The following is a 26,155-nucleotide window of genomic DNA, read 5'->3' as shown; positions in this document are numbered from 1 at the left end:
CCTCCAGCATCTTCACAAGGTCCTTTGATGTTGTTCTGGGATTGATTTGCACTTTTCGCGCCAAAGTACGTTCATCTCTCGGAGACAGAACGCATCTCCTTCCCGAGCGGTATGACGGCTGCGTGGTCCCATGGTGTTTATTCAGAAGCTTCTAAAGCCATGACATCATTTTCTGGAATTTTCCACGCTGTTTAAAGGCACAGTCAATTTAGTGGATGTAACTTCTGACCCACTGGAATTGTGAAATAATCTGTCTGTAAACAATTGTTAGAAAAATTACTTGTATTATGCACAAAGTAGATGTCCTAACTGACTTGCCAAAACTATAGTTTGCTAACAAGAAATTTGTGGATTGGATGAAAAATGAGTTTTAATGACTCGAACCTCAGTGTTTGTAAACGTCTGATTTCAACTATATATTATAATTAAGGTTTTAACATAATTTCCACATCAACAATCGAAATGATTGAAAATTCAGTTTAAAACATCTAAATATTGTCTCATCAAAACAAAATTCTAGCTTCATAAATCAAATGCATCAAAGGGATGTTGTGTATTTTCATGTTCAGTTAAACAATAGCCTAACCCGCAAATTGCAAAGGAAATGGAAATGAATTAGGACTACCTTTACTTTTAAATGAAGTCCATTTGTCTGTCCTTCAGGCTGAACCTCTCAGTGTGACAGCATTTCATGGCTAAGGATGACACTTTTTTAAAAACCTTTATTTAACTAGGCAAGTCAGATAACAACAAATTCTTATTTTACAATGCGGCCTACCCCAGCCAAACCCTACCCTAACCTGGATGACGCTGGGCCAATTGTGCGCCGCCGTATGGGAATCCCGATCATAGCCAGTTGTGACCCGGGATCAAACCAGGGTCTGTAGTGACACCTCTGGCACTGAGATGCAGTGCATTAGACCGCTGTGCCACTCAGGAGCCCTAAAATGATTCAACCTGGCTGATAAGGTCCAAAATACTGTAAAACATTCCTCTCCTCTCATCTCTGATTGGCCGTGTGCCAGGCTGCTTTGTCAGGGCGAGTATGGTACATTAGATCGGACGATTTTCTCTACCTTCCTCTGATGGTCAGGAAGTGCAGGTGTTGGTCTCCCTCTCTGAATTAAACCAAGTTATCCTTGAAAATACAACTTGAAAACGTTTGGGGTGCAGTACAGTGTACATTTGTCCTTTTCTTTTTCTAGCTAGCTTCAATAATTTCAAGGGATGTGGGCGCCAAATCATGTAGACATGGCCAGATGAACAGAGCTTTCCCACACACGCAATACGCATGCACAAAATATGAAATTGGCTCAATGCAACAAATGAAGCTAGGCAAAGCAGCGAGGTCTATGCTGTTCATTGACAGTGACTGGAATCAGGAACGGCCACGAATGCCCGCAAGTTTTGAATGGATTTGAATTGATGGGAAGGAAGGCATGAATACCCTGACACGTTTTGATGCAGTTATAGCACATTTTGAGATTTTGAGCATAAAACAACCTTGACAGAAAACAGATAAAAAATGATGAAACAGCTTTTCATAACATCTTTTCTTATTAGATTATCACAAGGTAAGCAATGCCACTGAATGAAAGACAGTGTCTTGTTTTGTTGTTCGCATGAGACCAAATTATGATTGGCCTCCGCAGGCCTCTCAGTGAGATGGTTATTCAGCTCTTCATGTGATTGGCTGACACACTCACACATTGTTGACATGAGGGTTGAAGTTACCCCTAAGCACTGATCCAAGGTCATATACTCCCGTTTTTACTCCCGATGGTTAAAGTTGGGACTAACAGATGATAAGATGACTCTAGATCTGTCATTAAGGGCAACTTCTACCCAAAGCACTGAAACTACCTAGAACTCTGTCCAAACGTCTCCAATCACTAGCCACTTGTGGCCTAAGTGAAATACGAACAAATACCAACTCCACTATCCTCATAGTTATTTTTAACACACTAATACAGGCTACTGCCATTTTCCAACAGACTCCATTCAGTTTAATCCATATCATCAGCAGCCTGGCATTAGAGTATATTGGATCGAGTCCAGAGCAATATCCCTTCTCCTCATAAACTTTATCCTCACGGAAACTTTATCCTCTGGTGCTAGCTTAAGGGCATAGCCAGGCACCAATTGGATAGTGGCAGAGTGAAATAACGATTGAATGCGGGTCAATTCGGAGAGATACGGAAGGAGAGCAGCAGACTACACTAATGGAAGTGGCGAAGAGGTGCAGAAGAATCTGATAAAGAGTCATTCAATGGGAATACAGATTGAGGGAAGAAGAAGGGTTGATGGTTGATTACATCTGGCCTGTAGGTGTGGTTTGATAGAGGGTGGTTGGTTATTTTTGGTAGAGTTGATGTTGTTGGTGTGCGTGGTTGTATGTGTGTGTAGGTGTGTTTGTGAGTGTTCGTATTTCTATAAGCTTTTGTCTTATGCTCTGTGTGCAAGTGTGTGTACATGTTTGTCTCTTTTGTATGTTCTGTAAGTGTTTGTATTTCTGTCTCATGCATATGGATATGTGTGTGTCTGGGGAGTGTGTTAGGCTGATTGAATAATTCATCCACCTTGTGTCAGAAAGGAGCCTGTCCATTATTGATGAGCCGCTATGCCACAGGCACATGCGCGCACTCACACACACTCACACACACTCACACACACACACACACACACACACACACACACACACACACACACACACACACACACACACACACACACACACACACACACACACACACACACACACACACACACACACACACTCAGGACACTGAGTAAATGAAGACCATAGGGAGGCAACACGCACACACACCAAATTTTTTTTATCACAAGTCATATCATTATTATCCCAGTATTGAGAGGCTTTGGGTCATTTAACTAAATCATACACTGAGAGCCGCTCCTGCGTGTTGAATTTCATCTGTTTTGCATTCACCCTTTTTTTAAATCTTGATAGACTTGATAGCGGAGACAGCAAAAAGCTTTATGGCATACAGGTCGTACTTACACATGAAACTTAGACTACATTATAATGCATTCATGCAGCCACCCTGCACAGTGAAAGATGTGGTAGACTACCCGAACTTACGATTTCTGATGTGGACTTTCAAGGTATCTTTGTGACTCTCCCTTACAGAGGGAAAAGCAGAGCTATTATGATCTTGCTATTACCTCTCCAATTGTATTACATCAACACGAAGTGCTTAGGGGGTTAGGGGTTGTTTTGGAATTGGGAAGTAGGCGTAGTACTCTGTATCACCCTCTCTCTTTTCAATTCAATCTGCAATTGTGCTTTATTGGCAATAAATATGTACGGAAATTGCCAAAGCTAACTATAATAATGAATGTTTGCTGGATAATAACAATTGCCCCCCCCTCTCCCTCCCCCCTTGTACCAGTCTTGAGGGATGACTTCAGGCAGACACCCAGTGACGTAGTCGTGGCGGCAGGGGAGCCGGCGGTCATGGAGTGCATCCCCCCGCGGGGCCATCCGGAGCCCACCATCTCCTGGAAGAGGAACAACATGAAGGTCAACGACCACGACGAGAGGATCACCGTGAGTCCTATCCATCTGTATATAGACCTCTGTTTCATCCTTCTATACTTTCATTGTTGTGGCTATGCAAAAAAGAGGTCTGTACAGAGCATTCGGAAAGTATTCAGACCCCGTGACTTTTTCCACATTTTGTTACGTTACAGCCTTATTCTAAAATTGATTAAATTGTTTTTTCCCCCTCATCAATCTACACACAATACCCCATAATGACAAAGCAAAAACAGATTATTTTAGATTTTAGCTAATTTAACCATAAGTATTCAGACCCTTTAGTCAGTACTTTGTTGAAGCACCTTTGGCAGTGATTACAGCCTCAAGTCGTTTTGGGTTTGACACTCAAGCTTGGCAAACCTGTATTTGGCGAGTTTCTCCCATTCTTCCCTACAGATCCTCTCAAGCTCTGTCAGGTTGGATGGGGAACGTCGCTGCACAACTATTTTCAGGTCTCTGCAGAGATGTTCGATGGGGTTCAAGTCCAGGCTCTGGCTGGGCCACTCAAGGACATTCAGAGACTTGTCCCTGAAGCCACTCCTGCGTTGTCTTGGATGTGTGCTTAGGGTTGTTGTCCTGTTGGAAGGTAAACCTTTGCCCCAGTGTGAGGTCCTGAGTGCTCTGAAGCAGGTTTTCATCAGGGATCTTTCTGTACTTTGCTTCTTTCAAATTTCTCATGATCCTAACTAGTCTCTAAGTCTGTGCCGCTGAAAAACATCCCCACAACATGATGCTGCCACCACCATGCTTCACCATAGGGATGGTGACAGATTTCCTCCAGACGTGATGCTTGGCATTCAGGCCAGAGAGTTCAAACATCAGACCAGATCATCTTGTTTCTCATGGTCTGAGAGTCTTGAGCTGCCTTTTGGCAAACTCCAAGCGGGCTGTCATGTGCTTTTTACTGAGGAGTGGCTTCTGTCTGGCCACTCTACCATAAAGGCCCAATTGGTGAAGTGCTGCAGAGATGGTTGTCCTTCTGAAAGATTCTCCCATCTCCACAGAGGAACTCTGGAGCTCTTTCAGAGTGACTATAGGGTTCTTGGTCACCTCTCTGACCATGACTATTCTCCCCAGTTGCTCTGTTTGGCCGGGCGGCCAGCTCTAGGAAGAGTCTTGGGGGTTCTAAAGATCTTCCGTATAAGAATGATGGAGGCCAGTGTGTTCTTGGGGACCTTCATTGCTGCAGACATGTTTTGATACCCTTCCCCAGATCTGTGTCTCAACACAATCCTGTCTTGGAGCTCTATGGACAATTCCTTCAACCTCATGGCTTAGTTTTTGCTCTGACATGCACTGTCAACTGTGGGACCTTATATAGACAGCTGTGTGCCTTTCCAAATGATATTCAATCAATTTAATTTTCTACAGGTGGACTCCAATCAAGTTGTAGAAACATCTCAAGGATGATCAATGAAAACAGGATGCACCTGAGCTCAATTTTGAGTCTCATAGCAAAGGGTCTGAATACTTATGTAAATAAGGTATTTCTGTTTGTATTTTTAAATACATTTGCAAAAACAATCTTAAAATCTGTTTTCGCTTTGTCATTATGAGGTATTGTGTGTAGATTGATGAGGATTTTTTTTAAATGTAATCCATTTTAGAATACAGCTGTAACAACATCTGGAAAAATCAAGGCGTCTGATTACTTTCCCAATGCACTGTATATCTGTCTATCTATTATACCTATGACATAGTCCCTTCAGAAAGTATTCACAACCTTTGACTTTTTCTTAATTTTGTTGTGTTTAAATTTAATAAAAAAATTATCAAATAATAAGTTGCATGGACTCTGTGGCAATAATGGTGTTTAACATTATATTTGAATGACTACCTCGTCTCTCTTCTCCACACATACAGTTATCTGTCAGGTCCCTCAGTCGAGCAGTGACGTTAAAACCACTAAGAACAGGGAGGCTTTCCAATGCCTTGAAAAGAAGTGCACCTGTTGGTGAAAATAAAATAAAAAGCAGACATTGAATAGCTATTTGAGCATGGTGAAGTTAATAATTACACTTTGGATGGTGTATCAACACACCCAGTCACAACAAATATACAGTCGTCTTTCCTAACTCAGTTGCTGGAGAGGCATGAAACTGCTCTGGGAGGCAAATGGTGACTTTAAAACACGTACAGAGTTTAATGGCTGTGATGGGAGAAATCTGAGGATGGATCAACAACATTGTAGTTACTTCACAATACTAACCTAATTGACAAAATGAATAGAACGAAGCCTGTACAGAATACAAATATTCCAAAACATGCACCCTGTTTGCAGAAAGGCACAAAAGTAATATGGCAAAGAAATGCGGCTAAGCAATTATCTTTTTGTCCTGAATACAAAGTGTTATGTTTGGGGCAAATCCAATACAACGCATTACTGAGTATCACTCTCCATATTTTCAAGCATAGTGGCGGCTGCATCATGTTATGGGTATGCTTGTAATCATTAAGAACGGGGGAGTTTTTCAGGATAAAAAAATAATTGAAATGAAGGTAAGCACAGGCAAACTCCTAGAGGAAAACCTGTTTGTTTGCTTTCCACCAGACACTGGGAGATTAATTCACCTTTCAGCAGAACAATAACCTAAAACACAAGGCCAAATCTACTCTGAAATTGGTTACCAAGATGACAGTGATGTTCCTCAGTGACCGAGTTACAGTTTTGACTTAAATATACTTGAAAATTGATTGGAAGAACTGAAAATGGTTGTCTAGCAATGATCAACATCCAATTTGACAGAGTTTGAGGAATCTTTGAAAATAATAGTCATAATTATTTATTGTGTGTCCCTTTCAGGAAATATTTCTCAGCTCAACAAACACCAGCACAGCATCACCAATAGGTGCATAAATACAACAATCACAAGCAATAACTACAAAATAAAACAGAATTGGGCAAATGTTGCACAATCCAGGTGTGGAAGGCTCTTAGAGACTTATCCAGAAAGACTCACAGCTTAATCGCTCCAAATACTTCTAAGTATTGACTCAGGGGTGGGTTTTTTTCAGATAAATTACCAAACATTTCTAAAAACATGTTTTCACTTTGTCATTATGGGTTATTTTGTGTAGATGGATGAGAAAAATATATATTTAATCCAGTTTGAATTCAGGCTGTAACACAACAAAATGTGAAATAAGTCAAGGGGCATGAATACTTCTGAAAGCACTGTAATGTGATATAGACACACATGGCATTTTAATTTCATTCATAGGACATTTGAAAAACATTCAAACACAACCATATTGTTTTACAATTCATATATTTGACAACCTGCCCATTTGAGGTTTGAACCTACAATATTTGGCGGCCAAACCAGGATTTTCATCCTCTGTGCCACCAGGGAAGCCGTCTTTCATCATCATACATGTTCAGTATATATCCTTGGCAGTATGGCCAATCAGGAATTCTATGCTTCCTTTTACCTTTTAAGCGTTCTTAGACGTAACTAACCCAGGGAAACACTAGTAACTGGGCTATTCACCATCACTTCACCCATCCTCTTTATATGTTGCGTACATCTGGGCCCATAGTTACAAGGTATCCAAGACTACGAGTGCTGATCTAGGATAACTTTAGCTTTATATCTGAGGTGTTTTAAAAAAATACAGTTGAACAGTCAATTACATTCAGTCGAAATTCTGCATTTCTGACTGGATTTATAAATCTGGACAAATGAAAGATATTTTCTCTTAGTAGAGTATATCTGAGCCTCAATTTCATTTTTGTTCGAAAGAAATGCGGTTACAGAAACAGTTGGATTGAATGTCTTCAGAGCTGCAGCCAGATAAGTAGCCCTATGCAGCCCCATTGGACAGCTGTGGCCTTGTGTTTATTCTTCATTTTTATATACGGTCAATCAGGACACAGCATACAACTTTTGATTTGTAAAAATGTTCCCATCTCTTCATGATGTTGTGAACTTTTAACACTGTACTTTATGATTGTCTATCTTCTCACATGTTGAAAGTCTTTTTCGTTGGAGAGAGGTTCCTTTAAACGACTTGCATTTTTGTGTATTCATATACTCCTTAAATACAGAACCGTCAAACTAAATATGATTTTTTTAAATCAATTTTGAATTCGGGCTGAAACACAACAATATATGGAATAATTCAAAGGGTATGAATACTTTCTGAAATCACTGTATAACTACAGTTGAAGTCGGAAGTTTACATACACCTTAGCCAAATACATGTTCATTTAAACTCAGTTTTTCACAATTCCTGACATTTAATCCTAGTAAAAATTCCCTGTCTTAGGTCAGTTAGGATCACCACTATATTTTAAGAATGTGAAATGTCAGAATAAGAGTAGAGAGAATGATTTATTTCAGCTTTTATTTCTTTCATCACTTTCCCAGTGGGTTAGAGATTTACATACACTCAATGAGTATTTGGTAGCATTGCCTTTAAATTGTTTGTCTTGGTGGCCTTGGGCCATTTTGCCACAACTTTGGAAGTATGCTTGTGGTCAATGTCCATTAGGAAGACCCATTTGCGACCAAGATTTAACTTCCTGACTGATGTCTTGAGATGTTGCTTCAATATGTCCACATGATTTTCCTACCTCATGATGCCATCTATTTTGTGAAGTGCACCAGTCCCTCCTGCAGCAAAGCACCCCCACAACATGATGCTGCCACCCCCGTGCTTCACGGTTGGGATGGTGTTCTTCGGCATGCAAGCCTCCCCCTTTTTCCTCCAACATTACAATGGTCATTATGGCCAAACAGTTCTATTTTTGTTTCATCAGACTAGAGGACATTTCTCCAAAAAGTATGATCTTTGTCCCCATGTGCAGTTGCAAACCGTAGTCTGGCTTTTTTATGGCGGTTTTGGAGCAGTGGCTTCTTCCTTGCTGAGCGGCCTTTTGGGTTATGGCGATATAGGACTCGTTTTACTGTGGATATAGATACTTTCGTACCTGTTTCCTCCAGCATCTTCACAAGGTCCTTTGCTGTTGTTCTGGGATTGATTTGCACTTTTCGCACCAAAGTACGTACATCTCTAGGAGACAGAACGCATCTCCTTCCTGAGCGGTATGACGGCTGCGTGGTCCCATGGTGTTTATACTTGCGTACTATTGTTTGTACAGATGAACGCGGTACCTTCAGGTGCTTGGAAATTGCTCCCAAGGATGAACCAGACTTGTGGAGGTCTACAATTTATTTTTTGAATTTCCCATGATGTCAACTAAAGAGGCACTTAGTTTGAAGGTAGGCCTTGAAATACATCCACAGGTATACCTCAAATTTACTCAAATGATGTCAGTTAGCCTATCAGAAGCTTCTAAAGCCATGACATTATTTTCTGGAATTGTCCAAGCTGTTTAAATGCAGTCAACTTAGTGTATGTAAAATTCTGAACTACTGGAATTGTGATACAGTGAATTAAAGTGAAATAATCTGTCTATAAACAATTGTTGGGAAAGTTACTTGTGTCATGCACAAAGTAGATGTCCTAACTGACTGGCCAAAACTATAGTTTGTGAACAAAAAGTTGGTTGAGTGGTTGAAAAACAAGTTTTAATGACTCCAACCTAAGTGTATGTAAACTTCCGACTTCAACTGTATATACAAGTAGAACCTAGAATACCTATATCTATACCTAAGTTTCATCTTTCTATCATTTAAGCATTTTAGCCATAGACCCTATGGTTGTATCCCTTAGTTTGTCAGCTGAACACTGGTCAATACTGTATGACAGTTATATGCTCAACGCTATAATGGACAAGCATGTGTATGGAATTGCATTGATTTTTGATTATTGGCAATTACGGAAATGAATAGATTATACAGCACATTTAGTTGAATCTATTGGAAGGTGTAATGGCAAAAGCAGACCCACCACAACAACAGAAGCAGACCCACCACCACCTCTGCTCTCCCTGAGGCTTTATGCACTCAGATACACTATACAATACACTACAAGTCACTTATCTACATAGAACCCAGCTAGCGCATAACGTTCTAAGAGCCACACGTTTCGTAGAGCTTGGGGGAGCATGGTTGTCCTATGGTTCATTTGCATACAATCTTCCCACAACTTTCTGGGAGTGGTGTACCATCGTTGCTTGGCTTTGGAAAATTCTCTGCACATTTAAGGAACTTCACACAATAAAAACAATTATATTATTGGTATTTTATTAGGAACATTTGTAATCATTTTTTATTTATTTAACTAGGCAAGTCAGTTAAGAATAAATTCTTATTTACAATGATGGCCTATGAACAGTGGGTTAACTTCCTTGTTCAGGGGCAGAATGACAGATTTTTACTGTGTCAGCTTGGGGATTTGATCTTGCAACCCCACGTTTACATTTCATTTAATAAATAGTTCAGAGAACGTTAAAAAACAATGTTCTTCTGTGGGTATTTCTGTACTTAAGCACGTTTCCTACAGGATTCCTCATAGTTCTATTTTAAGTTATGTTCTCAAATTGTTCTGAGAACGTTAAGAAAACTTCCCATAAAAACCACAAGAAAACTTTGGTAACGTTCAGAGACCGTTTTAAGAATGTTATTTAAAAACATATACATTCTGTTCTCAGCATCAACAAAACTCTCAATCCTCTTGTTAAGTGTGTTCAGTTGTGTTGGCCACACCCACTAATTGGCTACAATTGATCTTAAAGAGAGCCTGTTTCCTTTGGAATAGGGTCTTTTTGAATAAACTAAAATGAACAGCTTTGTATGAGTAAAAAATAAAACGTAGCATGCTAGCTCCATCCTGGTGGTGAAGTGGACTAATTCCATGGATGTAGAACAGGAGATTATAGGTTTGAATCTCTCTGATGCCTAGTCACAATAAAAAAGAAATGTATTTCCATGATTAATGCCTAATGAAATACATTTCCATGTGTCCTATCTGTGCTTGGATTTCAAAAAAGTTCACCCAAAATAGGCTCGTAATTTAAAAAGTTTTATTTAAACATAATTTATTTTCTCAGAGTTTTAATAAGTCCTCGCAGAAAAACTTCAGAAAACCTTCTGGGAATAAACGTTCCCAGAACATGCAAAATGTTCTGTTTTACTGGTCAGGAAACGTATTGCTTCGTTCCCACAACCAATGGAAACAAGAAATATACGTATCCACAACGTCCAAGGAACCAAATGTGCTAGCTGGGAAGGCTCTTGTTTAATGTAATCTACATTTGTTGGGAGAGAGAAATAGAGAGAGTGGGGTGGGGTGAGGTGAGGTTGGAGAAAGAGAGAGACAGACAGAAACAGAACGAGAGTAGGGTGGTATATAGAGGGGAGAGTGAGCTAGAAAGAGAGAGAGGCAATGTGATGCCAGGGCTGTGGAGAGAGATTGAGCGAGAGAGAACAAGGGAGAGATGGAGGGAGAAAGAGAGCGAGAAAGAGAAGGAGACAACCATAATCAGAAACAGATAACCAAATGCCTAAAATGTTGTTTACTCAATATATAACATGACAGAGTGAATGGGCTTGGGGACATGACAAGAACATCATCACTCTTCCCTCTGTGGTGGCTTTTAAGGGAACGCCGTGGCTTACTTCTTGACCAGTGGAGGCTGCTGAGGGGAGGACGGCTCATAATAATGGCTGCAACGGCATTAAACCATGTGTTTGATGTATTTGATATCATTCCACCTATTCCGCTCCAGCCGTTACCACGAGCCCGTCCTCCCCAATTAAGGTGCCACCAAGCTCCTGTGTTTCTGACTAACATGTTTGTTTATCCCCTCTCTCCCTCCTTTCCAATTCCTTTCCCCTTAACTACAGATCCGAGGAGGAAAGTTGATGATTTCAAACACGAGGAAGAGCGATGCGGGCATGTTTGTGTGTGTGGGCACCAATATGGTGGGAGAAAGGGACAGCGACCCAGCAGAACTTGTGGTGTTTGGTGAGTGGAGTTTCAACATGTCTCTCAACATATTACGTTTTCGCTCTCCTCCTCAACACATTCAAATGCTTTGTGTTTCCTCTTCTCCCTCTGTTTCTGTTTCTGTCTCTGTCTCTGTCCATCTGTCAGAGCGGCCCATGTTCGTTAAGCGTCCAGTGAACCAGGTGGTGCTGGCAGATGACATGGTGGACTTCCTGTGTGAGGCCCATGGAGACCCCGCCCCCACCATCCGCTGGAGGAGAGAGGAGGGAGAGCTGCCCCGTGGCAGGTGAGGACACCCACAAAGATAGATACACACACACACACACACACACACACACACACACACACACACACACACACACACACACACACACACACACACACACACACACACACATACAGCATCACATTAGCATTGGTCACCAGAAATCAATGAGGGTGAATGGATCCCAGTTAGCATGCAGTACTATCCTATCAGCTCTGCTCTGCTGCTGCTGTTGTTGTTGCAGGTCAGAGATCCGCAGTGACCACAGCTTGCGTCTGACTCAGGTCCGGGCCGAGGACGAGGGCACCTACACGTGTGTGTCTGAGAACAGCGTGGGAAAGGCAGAGGCATCGGGCAGCCTGCAGGTCCACGGTAAGACCGGGCACAACACATGGGGATTCACACACATGAAATGCAAGCACACTGACTGGTACAGAGTGACACACACACATAAGTGGAGACACAGGCACATACACCAATAGGAGATTATGGCATGGAGTAGTGTGGAGATTATTGGCTGTTGGGAGATGATTTCGTTTGGAGAGTGCAGCTGCAATATTAATGGTGTGTGTGTGTGTGTGTGTGTGTGTGTGTGTGTGTGTGTGTGTGTGTGTGTGTGTGTGTGTGTGTGTGTGTGTGTGTGTGTGTGTGTGTGTGTGTGTGTGTGTGTGTGTGTGTGTGTGTGTGTGTGTGTGTGTGTGTGTGTGTGTGTCAGAGTAGAGGAGACAGCCAGAGGGGTTTCTGTTTGAGCACATCTCTTTCAGTCTGAGCCCTCTCACTCCCAATCTCCACCTCTCCCTCTACACATGCATCCCTTAATTTTTGACCTATAGCCGTCATATCATAATATCTATTCATACCAGGGATTGGGGTCAATACCATTTCAGAACATAAAGAGTTTGAAAATGTACTTGCAACGTGGCATTGTTTTCTATAAGGAAGTTTCAATTTCACTTCCTGACTTGACTAGTTAAACATCATCTAACCATGATACACTGATTCTTGGTTCATTGGACTGCACTGCTCATTCAATCATCCTCAAGTCTTGACTCAACTCGACCCATCTCAGTTTCATTCATCTCTCTTTTTTTTCTCTCCGGTCCATTTTTCCCCATCTCTCCGTCCCAGTGGGTCCATTTAGTAAGTACACCATTTCATCTCATCTCTCTGCATGTAGCGTGTGTCGAGTGAAGGACAAGGATTGATCTGATTGCTTGCAATTAGGTCTCGCCCAGGCGGTTGCCATATTTGGCATATTAGAAACCCCCCATTTGCTTTTATCTGATTGGCGTCTTGGTGAAGGGGGGATAAGTCAATATGCATTAAATGCCCCTGGCCACCCTGTAAAATCATACTCTGCAATACCATATATGGACATGGCTCAACAGAAGCAATCCAATCAGCTTTGAGTTCATCTATAAAATGGTCTGTACTGTGGATGTATATATTTACAGCAACAACCATTAACATTGGAATGCCAAAAAAGGTTAATTGCTAGTCTTTTCTGTACACCTACAGTGACTGATAGTGTGTGTGTGTGTGTGTGTGTGTGTGTGTGTGTGTGTGTGTGTGTGTGTGTGTGTGCGCGTGCACTAAGGCTCAATGCTTCAAATAGGCTAGTGATAGGACCACAGTCATGTCCTTGACTTGTCAATGACGATTACAGCAGAGATCAATGGGGCAGGGTTGACCTCCAGGATTTACACCCACATTGGCAAATGACCTAAGGAAGCTAGCATGAGGGAGGGAGAAGGCGATCAATACTAGCCCAGAAGTAAAGGTGACAGGCAGGCTGAGGTTGCTACTGCGATTTGGAGGTGTACCAAACCCTTCTAGGCACTCGAGGTAGAAGTTGCCCATAATCACAGATCTTGGATCAGATTACGCTAAACTCAATCCTAGCATTAACCATTATGGTTAGGAAAAGAAATCTGACCCTGTGTCAATGTTTACGGACAATTTACTGCCTTCTTTGCTACTTGGTAGATCAAATGGGGTTTCCTCCTGTCTGAGGTTTGGCTAGCATCTATGCTATAGCGTAACCCAACTTGGTTGCAGATGTTTCATATTTAAAAGGCCCCTGTTTATTAGGAGAATGTAAATATTTTGCGACCAGTTTCCATTTTAGTATCCCTCCCACACTAGACCTCCCACTTAGCCCATATCACCACGTGCGACTAATTTTGGACACAGTCCGAAGATGCTAACATCAATTAAGCGCCAAACCATCAGCTACTCGCATATTATTGTGAATGAAAATAAGAGCCATGTTTTTGTGGTAGCAGTCAAGTGTAGGTTAACAAAAAGTTATTTTTGGAGTAACCCAGAAGCTTTTCTGTCTCTCATAAAACCAAAAAAGCAAGCCATAGCTATGAAATTAAACGTTGTTCTGCCACGAAACGGAAGATATTGCACTATATTTCTTCAGAGAGTGTACATGTCAAAATGAAAGAAAATTAAGTGGAAATGGTAGACTAAAAAGGTACAGTATACAAGGCACATGCACAGGTAGAGGTCGAGGTCATTTTGTCCTCCTATGAGTAAAGTTCCCATTTCAGATTGGTTAATTATTAACTTTTTATTTCACTTTTAGTCGATTTTCTCTCGTTATTTAAATTATTTTCCCATCAAACTAGCTAATTTCACCTTTTTTTGTGTGGAAAATTCCCCCTCACCTGCTCCAACGCAAGTGTGCACTGCATGTATAAGATACCTGCACACAACGAAAGTGTAGTAGTGGCTCACTTTTCAGTTGCAGGTGTCATATCACAGTCAAGAATAGAGAAGGCTTTAATTAGACTGTTTGTTAGTAGGCCTAAGAGGAAAATGTCAGTAGCAGAATAAACTCCAATCACAGGTAAAGACAAGTTAGATTGTTTAAACAGCATAGCTAATTAGCTAGCTAGCTAAATAGTTGGTTTACATAATCTACATTTGCTATTATCAGCGGATAGCCCACTGCTCTTCAGCCTCTCTTTGTAGCCTGACGACTTACACAAAACAAAATTCACTGCTCTGTCGTTCGTTACATACTTTAGACAGACATCATTGAAATCTTTTGTGGTGAGGAGGGGCGCGAGGGGCGTTGTACAAAACAAAGTAATAAGCGATTGAATCGTCTCTAACCAATCAGAGTATCAAAGCTAATGACACATTTTCAAACCACCGCTTTACCCAAGTGTGTTCTGACTCAGGCCCAACCCATCGGTTTCTGGACCAATCAAATGCCCACGAATGTGTTCGCATTTGGTGTAGGGTCGGGGAGGTACTCATATCCAGACTCATTGTGGAGAAGACACTAAAGTCCATGAGCATGGCGTAGCATTTGGCCGGGGCAAGGAGTCTGGGTAGCCAAGCAACTCTCTTTGAGATTGTGTACAGTGGGATGAGTGGGATTTTGCAGAAAATAAAGCTATATGCTTACAAATCTATTTAAATTTGGCTACAGGAGCATTAGATAATTAGCTATGAATGTACGAAATGTAAGTAAATATATATGTTTATTTATTTAGGGTTTTGGGCATAAGGAGGAAAGACGGGGGGGAAAGACTCCACTTATAATTGGCTTGTTGAAGAACAGTATAAAAAAACCTTCCCATCAGACAATAAACATTTTGCACAAAATGAGAAGTGGAGGGGAAAAGAGAAGAAACGGGTGGGTCCCTTAATGGGGGCTCGTCCGGGATAGCAATCTCAAAGGATCTTTTTTATCATGCCCGCAGCGCCATTAAAATCATAACATAATCTCAGCGTGTAATTTCCTAAACTGCCCTGCATATTAGCATGTATAAAGGACAGGGACAATAGAGGGGGAAATAAGGTGTAAGACTAATTTAGATACAACAGATTAAAGACTGGGAAGGCACTGGGGCGATGTCTGAAAGCCTGTTAAATAGGCAGTCTTGTGTGGGGCGGAAAACAACCCAATTATTGAGCAAGTGGGTCAGAGAGGAGAGAGTGGGTGAGAGATAGAGAGAGGACAGGGTGTATGTGTGTATGTGTGTGTGTGTGTGTGTGTGTGTGTGTGTGTGTGTGTGTGTGTGTGCTTGAGAGAGAGAGAGAGAGAGTGAGAGAAATAAAGAAACAAAGGGAAAAATAGAGAGAAAGAGAGAGAGAAAATAGACTGAATTTATGAAGAAAAAAAACAACTACATTAAGATATCCATTTATCAGCAACATATCAGCATGCAATGTCAGTACACACAGGTTCACTTTAATCTTCCTAATTTACTATGGATTAGATCTACATGAAAGCAAGGAGTTTAGCACAAAAAGCTCTTTCAATTGTTTTCTTCAGGGCAAAAACTTGTACTCGTTCATTCTGTTCTACAGGGGGTAACTTTAACTTTAGCAGGTCTTTTACAAGTCCTCTCAAGCTTAAAACATTGTCTTTTTGATGCAGTATTAATAGCGTTTGGGTGCATTTTTAATTGCGAGCGGGTCTACTCGAGCGTATGTATGTGGCTGTTGTCTGTCGACATCATCGTGTGACTGTGACAGCTGCCTGTCACTCTTAGCCCCTGAGGAGCTCTCTCCGAGGACATGGCTGTGCTTTGTTGCTTACCGTGTGTGTGTGTGTGTGTGTGTGTGTGTGTGTGTGTGTGTGTGTGTGTGTGTGTGTGTGTGTGTGTGTGTGTGTGTGTGTGTGTGCGTGTGTGCGTGCGTGCGTGCGTGTGTGTGTGTGTGTGTGTGTGAAATGTCTTTCTTGCTAGCTCTAAACCCAACAATGCAGTAATCCATAACAATGTAATACTAAAACAACATAAGGTAGAAGAAAAATACATGAGAAATAAAAATAAGAAGAACACGAGAAAGTAAGTAAGCATAATATATACAGGGTCAGTCAGTTCCAATACCATATTTACAATGTACAGCGATACTGGAGTAATGGAGGGACATATGTATAGGGGTAAGGTGATTGGGCATCAGGATAGTATGATAAACAGAGTAGCAGCAGCGAATATAATTGTGTGAGTGTGTGTGTGTATGTGTAGAGTCAGTATAAATGTATTGTATGTGCATGTGTGTGTGTGTGTGTGAGCAAATTATGAGTGTTTGTGAGTGTTTGTGTGTATGTTGGAGTGTCAATGTGTGTGTGTTACTGTGTAGGGCCCTGTGAGTGTGCATAGAGACTGCAAAGAAAGTTGTATATATATACACAGTACCAGTCAAAAGTTTGGACACACCTACTCATTCAAGGGCTTTTATTTTCACTATTTTCTACATTGTCATTGTAGAATAATAGTGAAGACATCAAAACTATGAAATAATACATATGGAATCATGTAGTAACCAAAAAGTGTCAAACAAGTCTAAATATATTTTATATTTAAGATTCTTCAAAGTAGCCAAATTTTGCCTTGATGACAGCGTTGCACACTCTTGGAATTCTCTCAACCAGCTTCATAAGGAATGCTTTTCGAACAGTCTTGAAGGATTTCCACATATGCTGAGCACTAGTTGGCTGCTTTTCCTTCACTCTGTGATCCAACTCATCCAAAACCATCTCAATTGGGTTGAGGTCGGGTGAATGTGGAGGCCAGATCATCTGATGCAGCACTTCATCACTCTCCTTCTTGGTCAAATATCCCTTACACAGCCTGGAGTTGTGTTGGGTCATTGTCCTGTTGAAAAATAAATTATAGTCCCACTAAGCACAAACCAGATGGGATGTCATATCACTGCAGATTTATGCTGTGGTAGACATGCTGGTTATGTGTGCCTTGACTTCTAAATAAATCACAGACAGTGTCACCAGCAAAGCACCATCACAACTTCTCCTCTATGCTTCATGGTGTGAGCCACTCGTGCGGAGATCATCCGTTCACCTACTCTGAATCTCACAAAGACACGGCAGTTGGAACCAATAATCTGAAATTTGGACTCATCAGACCAAAGGACAGATTTCCACCGGTCTAATGTCCATTGCTCGTGTTTCTTGGCCCAAGCAAGTATTTTATTCTTATTGGTGTCCTTTAGTAGTGGTTTCTTTGCAGCAAATTGACCACCAAGGAAGCAAGGGGAGGCAGGTAGTTTAGTGGTTAGAGCGTTGGGCCAGCAACCTTTTAGATCGTGGTCCCTGAGTATTCAGGGACCAGTAGTCAGAAACGTCCATAGTAGTGATGCTAGTTGGGCGGGAGGGTGTGGGCAGCAATCGGTTGAAGAGCATACACTTAGTTTTACTAGCATTTAAAAGCAGTTGGAGGCCACCGAAGGAGTTTTGTATGGCATTGAAGCTCCTTTCGAGGTTCGTTCGCACAGTGTCCAAAGAAGGGCCAGATGTATACAAAAGGGTGTTGTCTGCATAGCGGTGGATCAGAGAATCACCAGCAGCAAGAGCGACATCATTGATATATACAGAGAAGAGAGTCATCCCGAGAATTGAACCCCTCTCTTGTCACAACACAACTGATTGGCTCAAACGTATTAAGAAGGAAAGAAATTACACAAATTAACTTTTAAGAAGGCAAAACTGTTAATTGAAATGCATTCCAGGTGACCAACTCATGAAACTGGTTGAAAGAATGCCAAGAGTGTGCAAAGTTGTCATTAAGGCAAAGGGTGGCTACTTTGAAGAATCTCAAATATAAAATATATTTTGATTTGTTTTTTTGGTTACTACATGATTTCATATGTGTTATTTCATATTTTTGATATCTTCACCATTATTCTACAATGTAGAAAATAGTAAAAATAAAGAAAAACCCTTGAATGAGTAGGTGTGTCCAAACTTTTGACTGGTACTGTATATACAAACAGAAAGGTCAACTCAGTCCGTGTAGCCATTTTGTTAGCTATTTAGCAGTCTTATGGCTTGGGGATAGAAGCTGTTGTTAATACATTGCATTCAATGGTAAAAGATGAGTGTAACAAGGTTGACACTTAAGTCAATACATCACAGTCAATGGGGAAAGATAAGTGTCAACCAATTGACACTTACGTCAATACATTGCATTCTATGGAAACATATTGGTGTCACGGGGTTGATGATTATGTCAATACATTTGCAGTCAATAGTAAAAGACGAGTGTCAACCTATTGATGCTTATCTCAATACATTGCGTGCAAAAATACAAATAAGCTAGAAGGGTCAACTCTGTCCGTGTAGCCATTTTGTTAGCTATTGTTAGCTGTAGCGCCACGCGATCAAGGGAGGTGCTATTGCCATTCCAAGCAATGATACAGCCAGTCAAGAAGCTCTCAATGGTACAGCTGTATAACTTTTAGAGGATTTGAGGGCCTATTCACGCACACGCAGAAGCTCTCAATGGTACAGCTGTATAACTTTTAGAGGATTTGAGGGCCTATTCACGCACACGCACGCGCACCTACTGTGAGCCCTGTTTCTCTTAGTGCATCGTCTGTTGTAACCCCTTTGTCTGCCGCAGTTTGATATAGAGGCCTGCTGTGAGTTACTGTGTTCCATTCAACTTCAGCACTGAAACTAACTGCACTCTGATCTGGCCTAGCATAAGCACAGTATGTGGGGGGCTGAGGAATCAGTTGAAAAGTGCTATACACACAAACACACACACCAAATGTACACAATCACTTACTCATGCGCACGCACACGCGCACACACACACACACACACACACACACACACACACACACACACACACACACACACACACACACACACACACACACACACACACACACACACACACACACACACACACACACACACACACACACACACACACACACACACACACACACACACACACACACTTCCTCGTGAACACACATCTGTACACACACACACACACACATGCACGCACACATACACCATCTCACAGCTGCTTTTACCTCTCACTCTGACCACCACTCTCCTTCTGAACATGCCTCCCTCATTTATCTTATCATAAAGAAAGAGTCCTGAACTACCACAGGTTAAAATAGACTCTCTCATATTCATGTTTTCTCAGTTATGTGTGTACTTGGCTGCAATAGGCACTTAACAAAAGTCAATGGACTCCGCTTTTTTAAATTCAAAGCGATTGTCTTTATTTCATGGTGGATAAATGCAAGACTCCATTTTGAGCCATCCGACATTTCTCCAGCCCCATCCCTCAGCTTAAAACCAAACCAAATGACCTTTGACTGATAAACTAATTCAGGATTGTGGCTTTAAATATAGAACTAAGTTTCTAAAACGTGTAGTAAGTAGGTGGATGCCATTTCTCATCTCTTCCCTATGACACATCTGATACGTTCGCTCAATTTTGGTGTTATGTATATTTTATATCCATTACAGTGTGTTCCCACAATGTGCTATATCCCAAGTGAGAACTTTCATGCTTCTCTGTTTTCCCTGCCTCTGAAGTTCAGCAGTGTTGTGCTGTGCCCATTATGGCTAATTATTTATTGTAGCCATAGGCGATGTGCAAGAGAGTGTGCCTCCTCAAATCAAGCATCGCCATTGTTATTCTCGAGATGGAGCTGCGGAGGGGGAAAAGTCCCAGTTGAAAACCGCACCAATCATTCTAAGATCGAAGTAGATGGATCTGCGCCTGGTCAAGTCGTCGTAATCAAGCCCCTTGTCTCGTGTGGAGTAAATAAGAATTTGTTCTTAACTGACTTGCCTAGTTAAATAAAGGCTAAATAATAAAATGGTTGAAATACAAAAGGTCAAATAACTAAACAGAAATGTGGGTTGTATTTATAATGTTGTTTGTTCTCCACTGGTTGTTCTTTTCTTGTGACAACAGGTCACAAATCTTGCTGCTGTGATGTCACACTGTGGTATTTCACCAAACAGATATGGGAGTTTATCAAAATTGGATTTGTTTTCAAATTCTTTGTGGGTCTGAGGGAAATATGTGTCTCCAATATGGTCATACATTTGGCAGGAGGTTAGGAAGTGCAGCTCAGTTTCCACCTCATTTTGTGGGCAGTGTGCACATAACCTGTCTTCTCTTGAGAGCCAGGTCTGCCTATGGCGGCCTTTGTCAATAACAAGGCTATGCTCACTGAGTCTGTACATAGTCAAAGCTTTCCTTACGTTTGTTCAGTCACCGTGGTCAGGTATTCTGCCACTGTGTACTCTCTGTTTAGGGCCAAATGGCATTGTAGTTTACTCTTTTTTTTGTTAATTCTTTCCCATGTGTAATAATTATCTTTTTGTTTTCTCATGATTTGGTTGGATCTAATTGTGTTGCTGTCCTGTGGCTCTGTGGGGTCTGTTTGTGTTTGTGAACAGAGCCCCAGGACCAGCTTTCTTAATAAGGGACTCTTCTCCAGGTTCATCTCTCTCTAGGGGATGGCATTGTTATGGAAGGTTTGGGAATCGCTTCCTTTTAGGTGGTTGTAGAATTGAATGGCTCTTTTCTGGATGTTGATAATTAGTGGGTATCGGCCTAATTCTTCTCTGCATGCATTCTTTGGTGTTTTACGTTGTACACTGAGGATATTTTTGCAGAATTCTGCATGCGGAGTCTCAATTTGGTGTTTGTCCCATTTTGTGAATTCTTGGTTGGTGAGCGGACTCCAGACCTCACAACCATGAAGGGCAATGGATTCTTTAACTGATCCAAGTATTTTTTTAGCCAGATGCTAATTGGTATGTCAATTTTTATGTTCCTTTTGATGGCATAGAAAGCCCTTATTGCCTTGTCTCTCTGATTGTTCACAGCTTTGTGGAAGTTACCTGTGGCGCTGATGATAAATGGCATATATTATTATTATTATTATAAGGCCAAGGTATGTATAGTTTTTTATGTGCTCTAGGGCAATGGTGTCTAGATGGAATTTGTATTTGTGGTCCTGGCAACTGGACCTTTTTTGGAACACAATTATTTTGGTCTTACTGAGATTTACTGTCAGGGCCCAGGTCTGGCAGAATCTGTGCAGAAGATCTAGGCCCTCCTTGGTTGGTGACAGAAGCACCAGATCATCAGCAAACAGTAGACATTTGACTTCAGATTCTACTAGGGTGAGGCCGGGTGCTGCAGACTGTTCTAGTGCACTCACCAATTCTTTGATATATACTGTATATGTTGAAGAGGGTGGGGCTTAAGCGGCATCCCTTTTCACCCCACGGCCCTGTCGGAAGAAACCGCGCACTTGTTGTTTGTGTACATGGATTTTATAATGTCGTATGTTATTCCCACAACACCACTTTCCATCTATTTGTATAGCAGACCCTCATGCCAAATTGAGTCTAAGGCTTTTTTTAAATCAACAAAGCATGATAAGCCTTTGCCTTTGTTTTGGTTTGTTTGTTTGTCAATTATGGTGTGCAGAGTGAATACGTGGTCTGTTGTACGCTATTTTGGTAAAAAAACAAATTTGACATTTGCTCAGTACATTGTTTTCACTGAGGAAATGTACGAGTCTGCTGTTAATGATAATGCATAGGATTATCCCAAGGTTGCTGTTGATGCATATCCCACGGTAGTTATTGGGGTCAAATTTGTCTCCACTTTCGTGGATTTGGGTGGTCAGTCCGTGGTTCCAAAGGAGGATGTTAGAGTTTTAGTATAACCAATTGGAATTTGTTGTCTGTATATTTTATAATTTCATTGAGGACACCATCAACACCACAGGCCTTTTCAATCAAGGTAATTGGAGAATCCAGTGGATTCTGGTAGCTTTTAATAGTTGATTCTAAGATTTGTTAGAGAGCCAAAAAGATTGGAGAAGTGGTTTACCCATACATCTCAATTTTGGAAAGATAATTCTTCGTGTTGTTTAGTGTTTTCCAATTTTCCCAGAAGTGTTTAGAGTCTATGGATTCTTCAATTACATTGAGCTGATTTCTGATGTGCTGTTTCTTCTTTTTCCATAGTGTATTTCTCTATTGTTTTAGTGATGCATAGACTCAGGTTTTCTGGATCTCTATGTTTTTGGTTGGACAGGTTTCTCAATTTCTTTCTTAGGTTTTTGCATTCTTCATCAAACCATTTGTCATTGTTGTTCATTTTCTTCAGTTTTATGTTTGACATTTTTTGGATTTGATAGGGAAGCTGATAGGTCAAATATAATGTTGAGATTTTATACTGCTAAGTTGACACCTTCACTATTACAGTGGAACGTTTTGTCCAGGAAGTTGTCTAAAAGGGATTGAATTTGCTTTTGCCTAAGTGTTTTTTGGTAGGTTTCCACACTACATTCCTTCCAACTATAGCATTTCTTAATATTACTCAGTTCCTTTGGCTTTGATGCCTAATGATTGAGTATTGCTCTATTCAATAGACTGTGATTTTGCTGTGATCTGATAGAGGGGCGCCAGTGGGCTGACTGTGAACGCTCTGAGAGACTCTGGGTTGAGGTCAGTGATAAAGTAGTCTACAGTACTACTGCCAAGAGATGAGCTATAGGTTTACCTACCATAGGAGTCCCCTCAAAGCATACCATTGACTATAAACATACCCAGTGTGCGACAGAGCTGCAGGAGTTGTGGCCCATTTTTGTTGGTTATGTTGTCATAGTTGGGCCTAGGGGGGAATATGGGGGAGGGAATGCTGTCACCTCCAGGAAGGTGTTTGTCCCCCTGTGTGCTGAGGGTGTCAGGTTCTTGTCTGGTTTAGGTCGCCACAGACTAGTACATGTCCTTGGGCCTGGAAATGATTGATTTCCCCCTCCAGGATAGAGAAGCTGTATTCATTAAAGTATGGGGATTCTAGTGGGGGGATATAGGTAGCACACAGGAGGACATTTTTCTCTGTTAAGATCATTTCCTTTTGAATTTCTAGCCAAATGTAAAATGTTCCTGTTTTGATTAATTTAATGGAGTGAGTTAGGTTTGCTCTATACCAAATTAGCATACCCCCTGAGTCCCTTCACTGTTTCACACCTGGTAGTTTGTTGGATGGGACTACCAGGTCTCTGTAACCTAGAGGGCAACCAGTGGGTCCTTCTCCTCTATACCATGTTTCTTGTAGGAGGACAATGTCTGTATTTCTGATTTCTTTGATGTTCCATAAAGTGTCCAATGTTGTTGGTCGTGTGTCTTGGCCTCAGACCAGTAAGTGTGAGCAGAGCCTTCTATCTCTCTCTCTCCACAGTTTTATGACGACTTTATGTCAGGTCTTAAATACCTGGTAGAAACTGCCATGCAGTATTGAGAGAGTCTACCAGAACCAAGAGCTCCTCTTAGTTCAAAACTCATAATCAAAACTCCTAATCAAAACTCTAAAACTCCTCTCCTAAATGGGAGAACTAAAGAAGATTTGTGTAGTGTAGAAATGTGTAGTGTAGAAATGGTCCGTGGACACTTGAAGGACAGTTATGATGAGTGTGTTTCATTTGGTGACCTCATGAAGGACAGGAAACACACATAACTCTATCTCTTAATGTGTACATTTCCCAGCTGTCATGTTTATATCTAAATATTGTGAAATGAATGTGATTAAACATGAAACTATTTGTGAAAAGATGTAATGTGATGTTAACCTTCTAAATGAGAGTATGGGTTTTCATATTAAGTTAACCAACTCAATGGCCACGCCCACGTGAGCATAGACATTACGTTGGCGTCATGGAACCGCCCTTTTCTACTCCAGAGTATAAAACCACCCGTGACGAAATGTACATTTCACGCCAAAGAGACCCACGGTAAGCCGGACATCTCGAATAATTAAGAAGACAGAGGACGCTGGGACAGAGTCCCCACGTTGGAATGGCTACAATTCTATAGGCCCCAGAAGCTGTTGTTTTGGCTACATGGCTGGAAATTGTTCAACTCTGAGATTATCGTTCACTACAGTAGAAGGAGCAAATTCTAGACGACACAAATTACTAGTTTGCAGCTAGAAACTACGTAAACTTAGAAAAAGGAATACCGACAGCCGCCGAAGCATTTATTCTGTGAACATTGTGGTACTCTGAAGTATCTACAACCACGAAGACATGACTTCTGGGAAAGTTAACCAGAGACTCCGCTCTTTCTCAGTCCCCACCCCTGTCCTTTGTCTACCAAACCGTCATATCAGCTTAGCCCACTCGGGACTTTTCTATTGTTGTTAGTAACTAATATCTACTGTTTGTTTGTTATGCATTTCTGTGATTATTTAGTAAATAAATAATTAAGCCAATTTGTATATTGCTGATTCATTATGTAAACTAGGGTTTGTGCAGATAACCAAGAATTTTCTGATGTTTGGAATGAGACAAATGAGGTAAAAATTCATAATTCATTAATAGAAGATTAATTGACCAGATATTAAAATATGAGTTATATTTGGATTTTTTAAACTTTGTAATCGCAACACTTTCCGTGGTGGCCCAACTTCCTAGTTAATTCATGTTTACATGGTTAGTTTCATCACGTAATAATTCAACCTAGAGAATTGATTTGATAAAATAAGTCTTCACATTTAATGATAGTCACAGCCTGAATTCAAAATGGATTAAAAAATGTTTTCGCTCACCCATCTACACATAATACCCTATAATGACAAAGTGAAAACATGTTTTTGAAAATAAATCACATTTATTGAAAATGAAATACAGTAATATCTCATATAACTAAGTATTCACAACCTTGAGTCAATGCTTTGTAGAAGCAGCTCTGGCAGCGATTATATCTGTTAGTCTTGGCTAAGTCTCTAAGAGCTTTCCACACCTGGTTTCCTGAACATTAGCCCATTATTATTTTCAAAAATGTTCAAGCTCTGTCAAATTGGTTGTTGATCATTGCTAGAGTGCACAACCATTTTCAGGTCGTGCCATAGATGTTGAAATAGATTTAAGATAAAACTTGCAACTCGGCCACTCAGAAACATTTACTGTCTTCTTGGTAAACAACTCCAGAGTAGATTTGGCCTTGTGTTATAGGTTATTGTCCTGCTGAAAGGTGAATACATCTCCCAGTGTCTGGTGGAATCATGTTTTCTTCTAGGATTTTGCCTGTGCCTACCTCCATTCACTTTCTTTTTTACCCTGAAAAACTCTCCAGTCCTTAACTGGACATCTCGATTCATACACATAACATGATGCAGCCACCACTATGTTTGGAAGAGAGTGGTATTCAGTAATGTATTGGATTTACCACAAATATAACACTTTGTATTCAGGACAAAATGTTAATTGCTTTGCCACATTTTTTGCAGTATTACTTTAGTACCTGGGATGCATGGTTTGGCATCCTTCTGTACAGGCTTCCTTCTTTTTACTCTGTCAATTAGGTTAGTGTTGTGGAGTAACTACAATGTTGTTGATCTATTGTCAGTTTTCAATCACAGCCATTAAACTCTGTAACTGTTTTCATAGTGAAATCCCTGAGCGATTTCCTTATTTAGGAAGGACGCCTTTATCTATTGATACACCAAGTGTAATTAATAACGTCAACATGCTCAAAGGGATATTCAATGTCTGCTTTTATTTTTTTATCCATCTATCAATAGGGGGCCTTTGCAAGGCATAGAAAAACCTCACTGGTCTTTGTGGTTGAATCTGTGTTTGAAATGTACTGCTCTATTGTCTGTATGTGTGGGGTACAGATATGCAACTTATTATGTGACTTG

The 26,155-nt window shown here is 40.9% G+C and overlaps 1 protein-coding gene across 4 annotated transcripts in view; it reads left to right on the top strand.

Annotated features, from left to right (window-relative positions):
• LOC118391768 (roundabout homolog 2-like) overlaps positions 1 to 26,155 on the top strand; it is a 136,114-nt gene that overhangs the window by 54,697 nt on the left and 55,262 nt on the right. For all 4 annotated transcript variants that reach the window (XM_052457762.1, XM_052457763.1, XM_052457760.1 and 1 more), the window contains exons 3-6: positions 3,414 to 3,571; positions 11,317 to 11,437; positions 11,567 to 11,705; positions 11,929 to 12,056. In XM_052457762.1, coding sequence (XP_052313722.1) covers positions 3,414 to 3,571; positions 11,317 to 11,437; positions 11,567 to 11,705; positions 11,929 to 12,056 — 546 coding nt within the window. The remainder of the gene's footprint in view (positions 1 to 3,413; positions 3,572 to 11,316; positions 11,438 to 11,566; positions 11,706 to 11,928; positions 12,057 to 26,155) is intronic.

This window comes from Oncorhynchus keta, chromosome 12 (genome assembly GCF_023373465.1).
Source record: "Oncorhynchus keta strain PuntledgeMale-10-30-2019 chromosome 12, Oket_V2, whole genome shotgun sequence".
Classification (NCBI taxonomy): Eukaryota; Metazoa; Chordata; class Actinopteri; order Salmoniformes; family Salmonidae; genus Oncorhynchus; species Oncorhynchus keta.
This window is presented reverse-complemented; position numbering and strand designations above follow the sequence as displayed.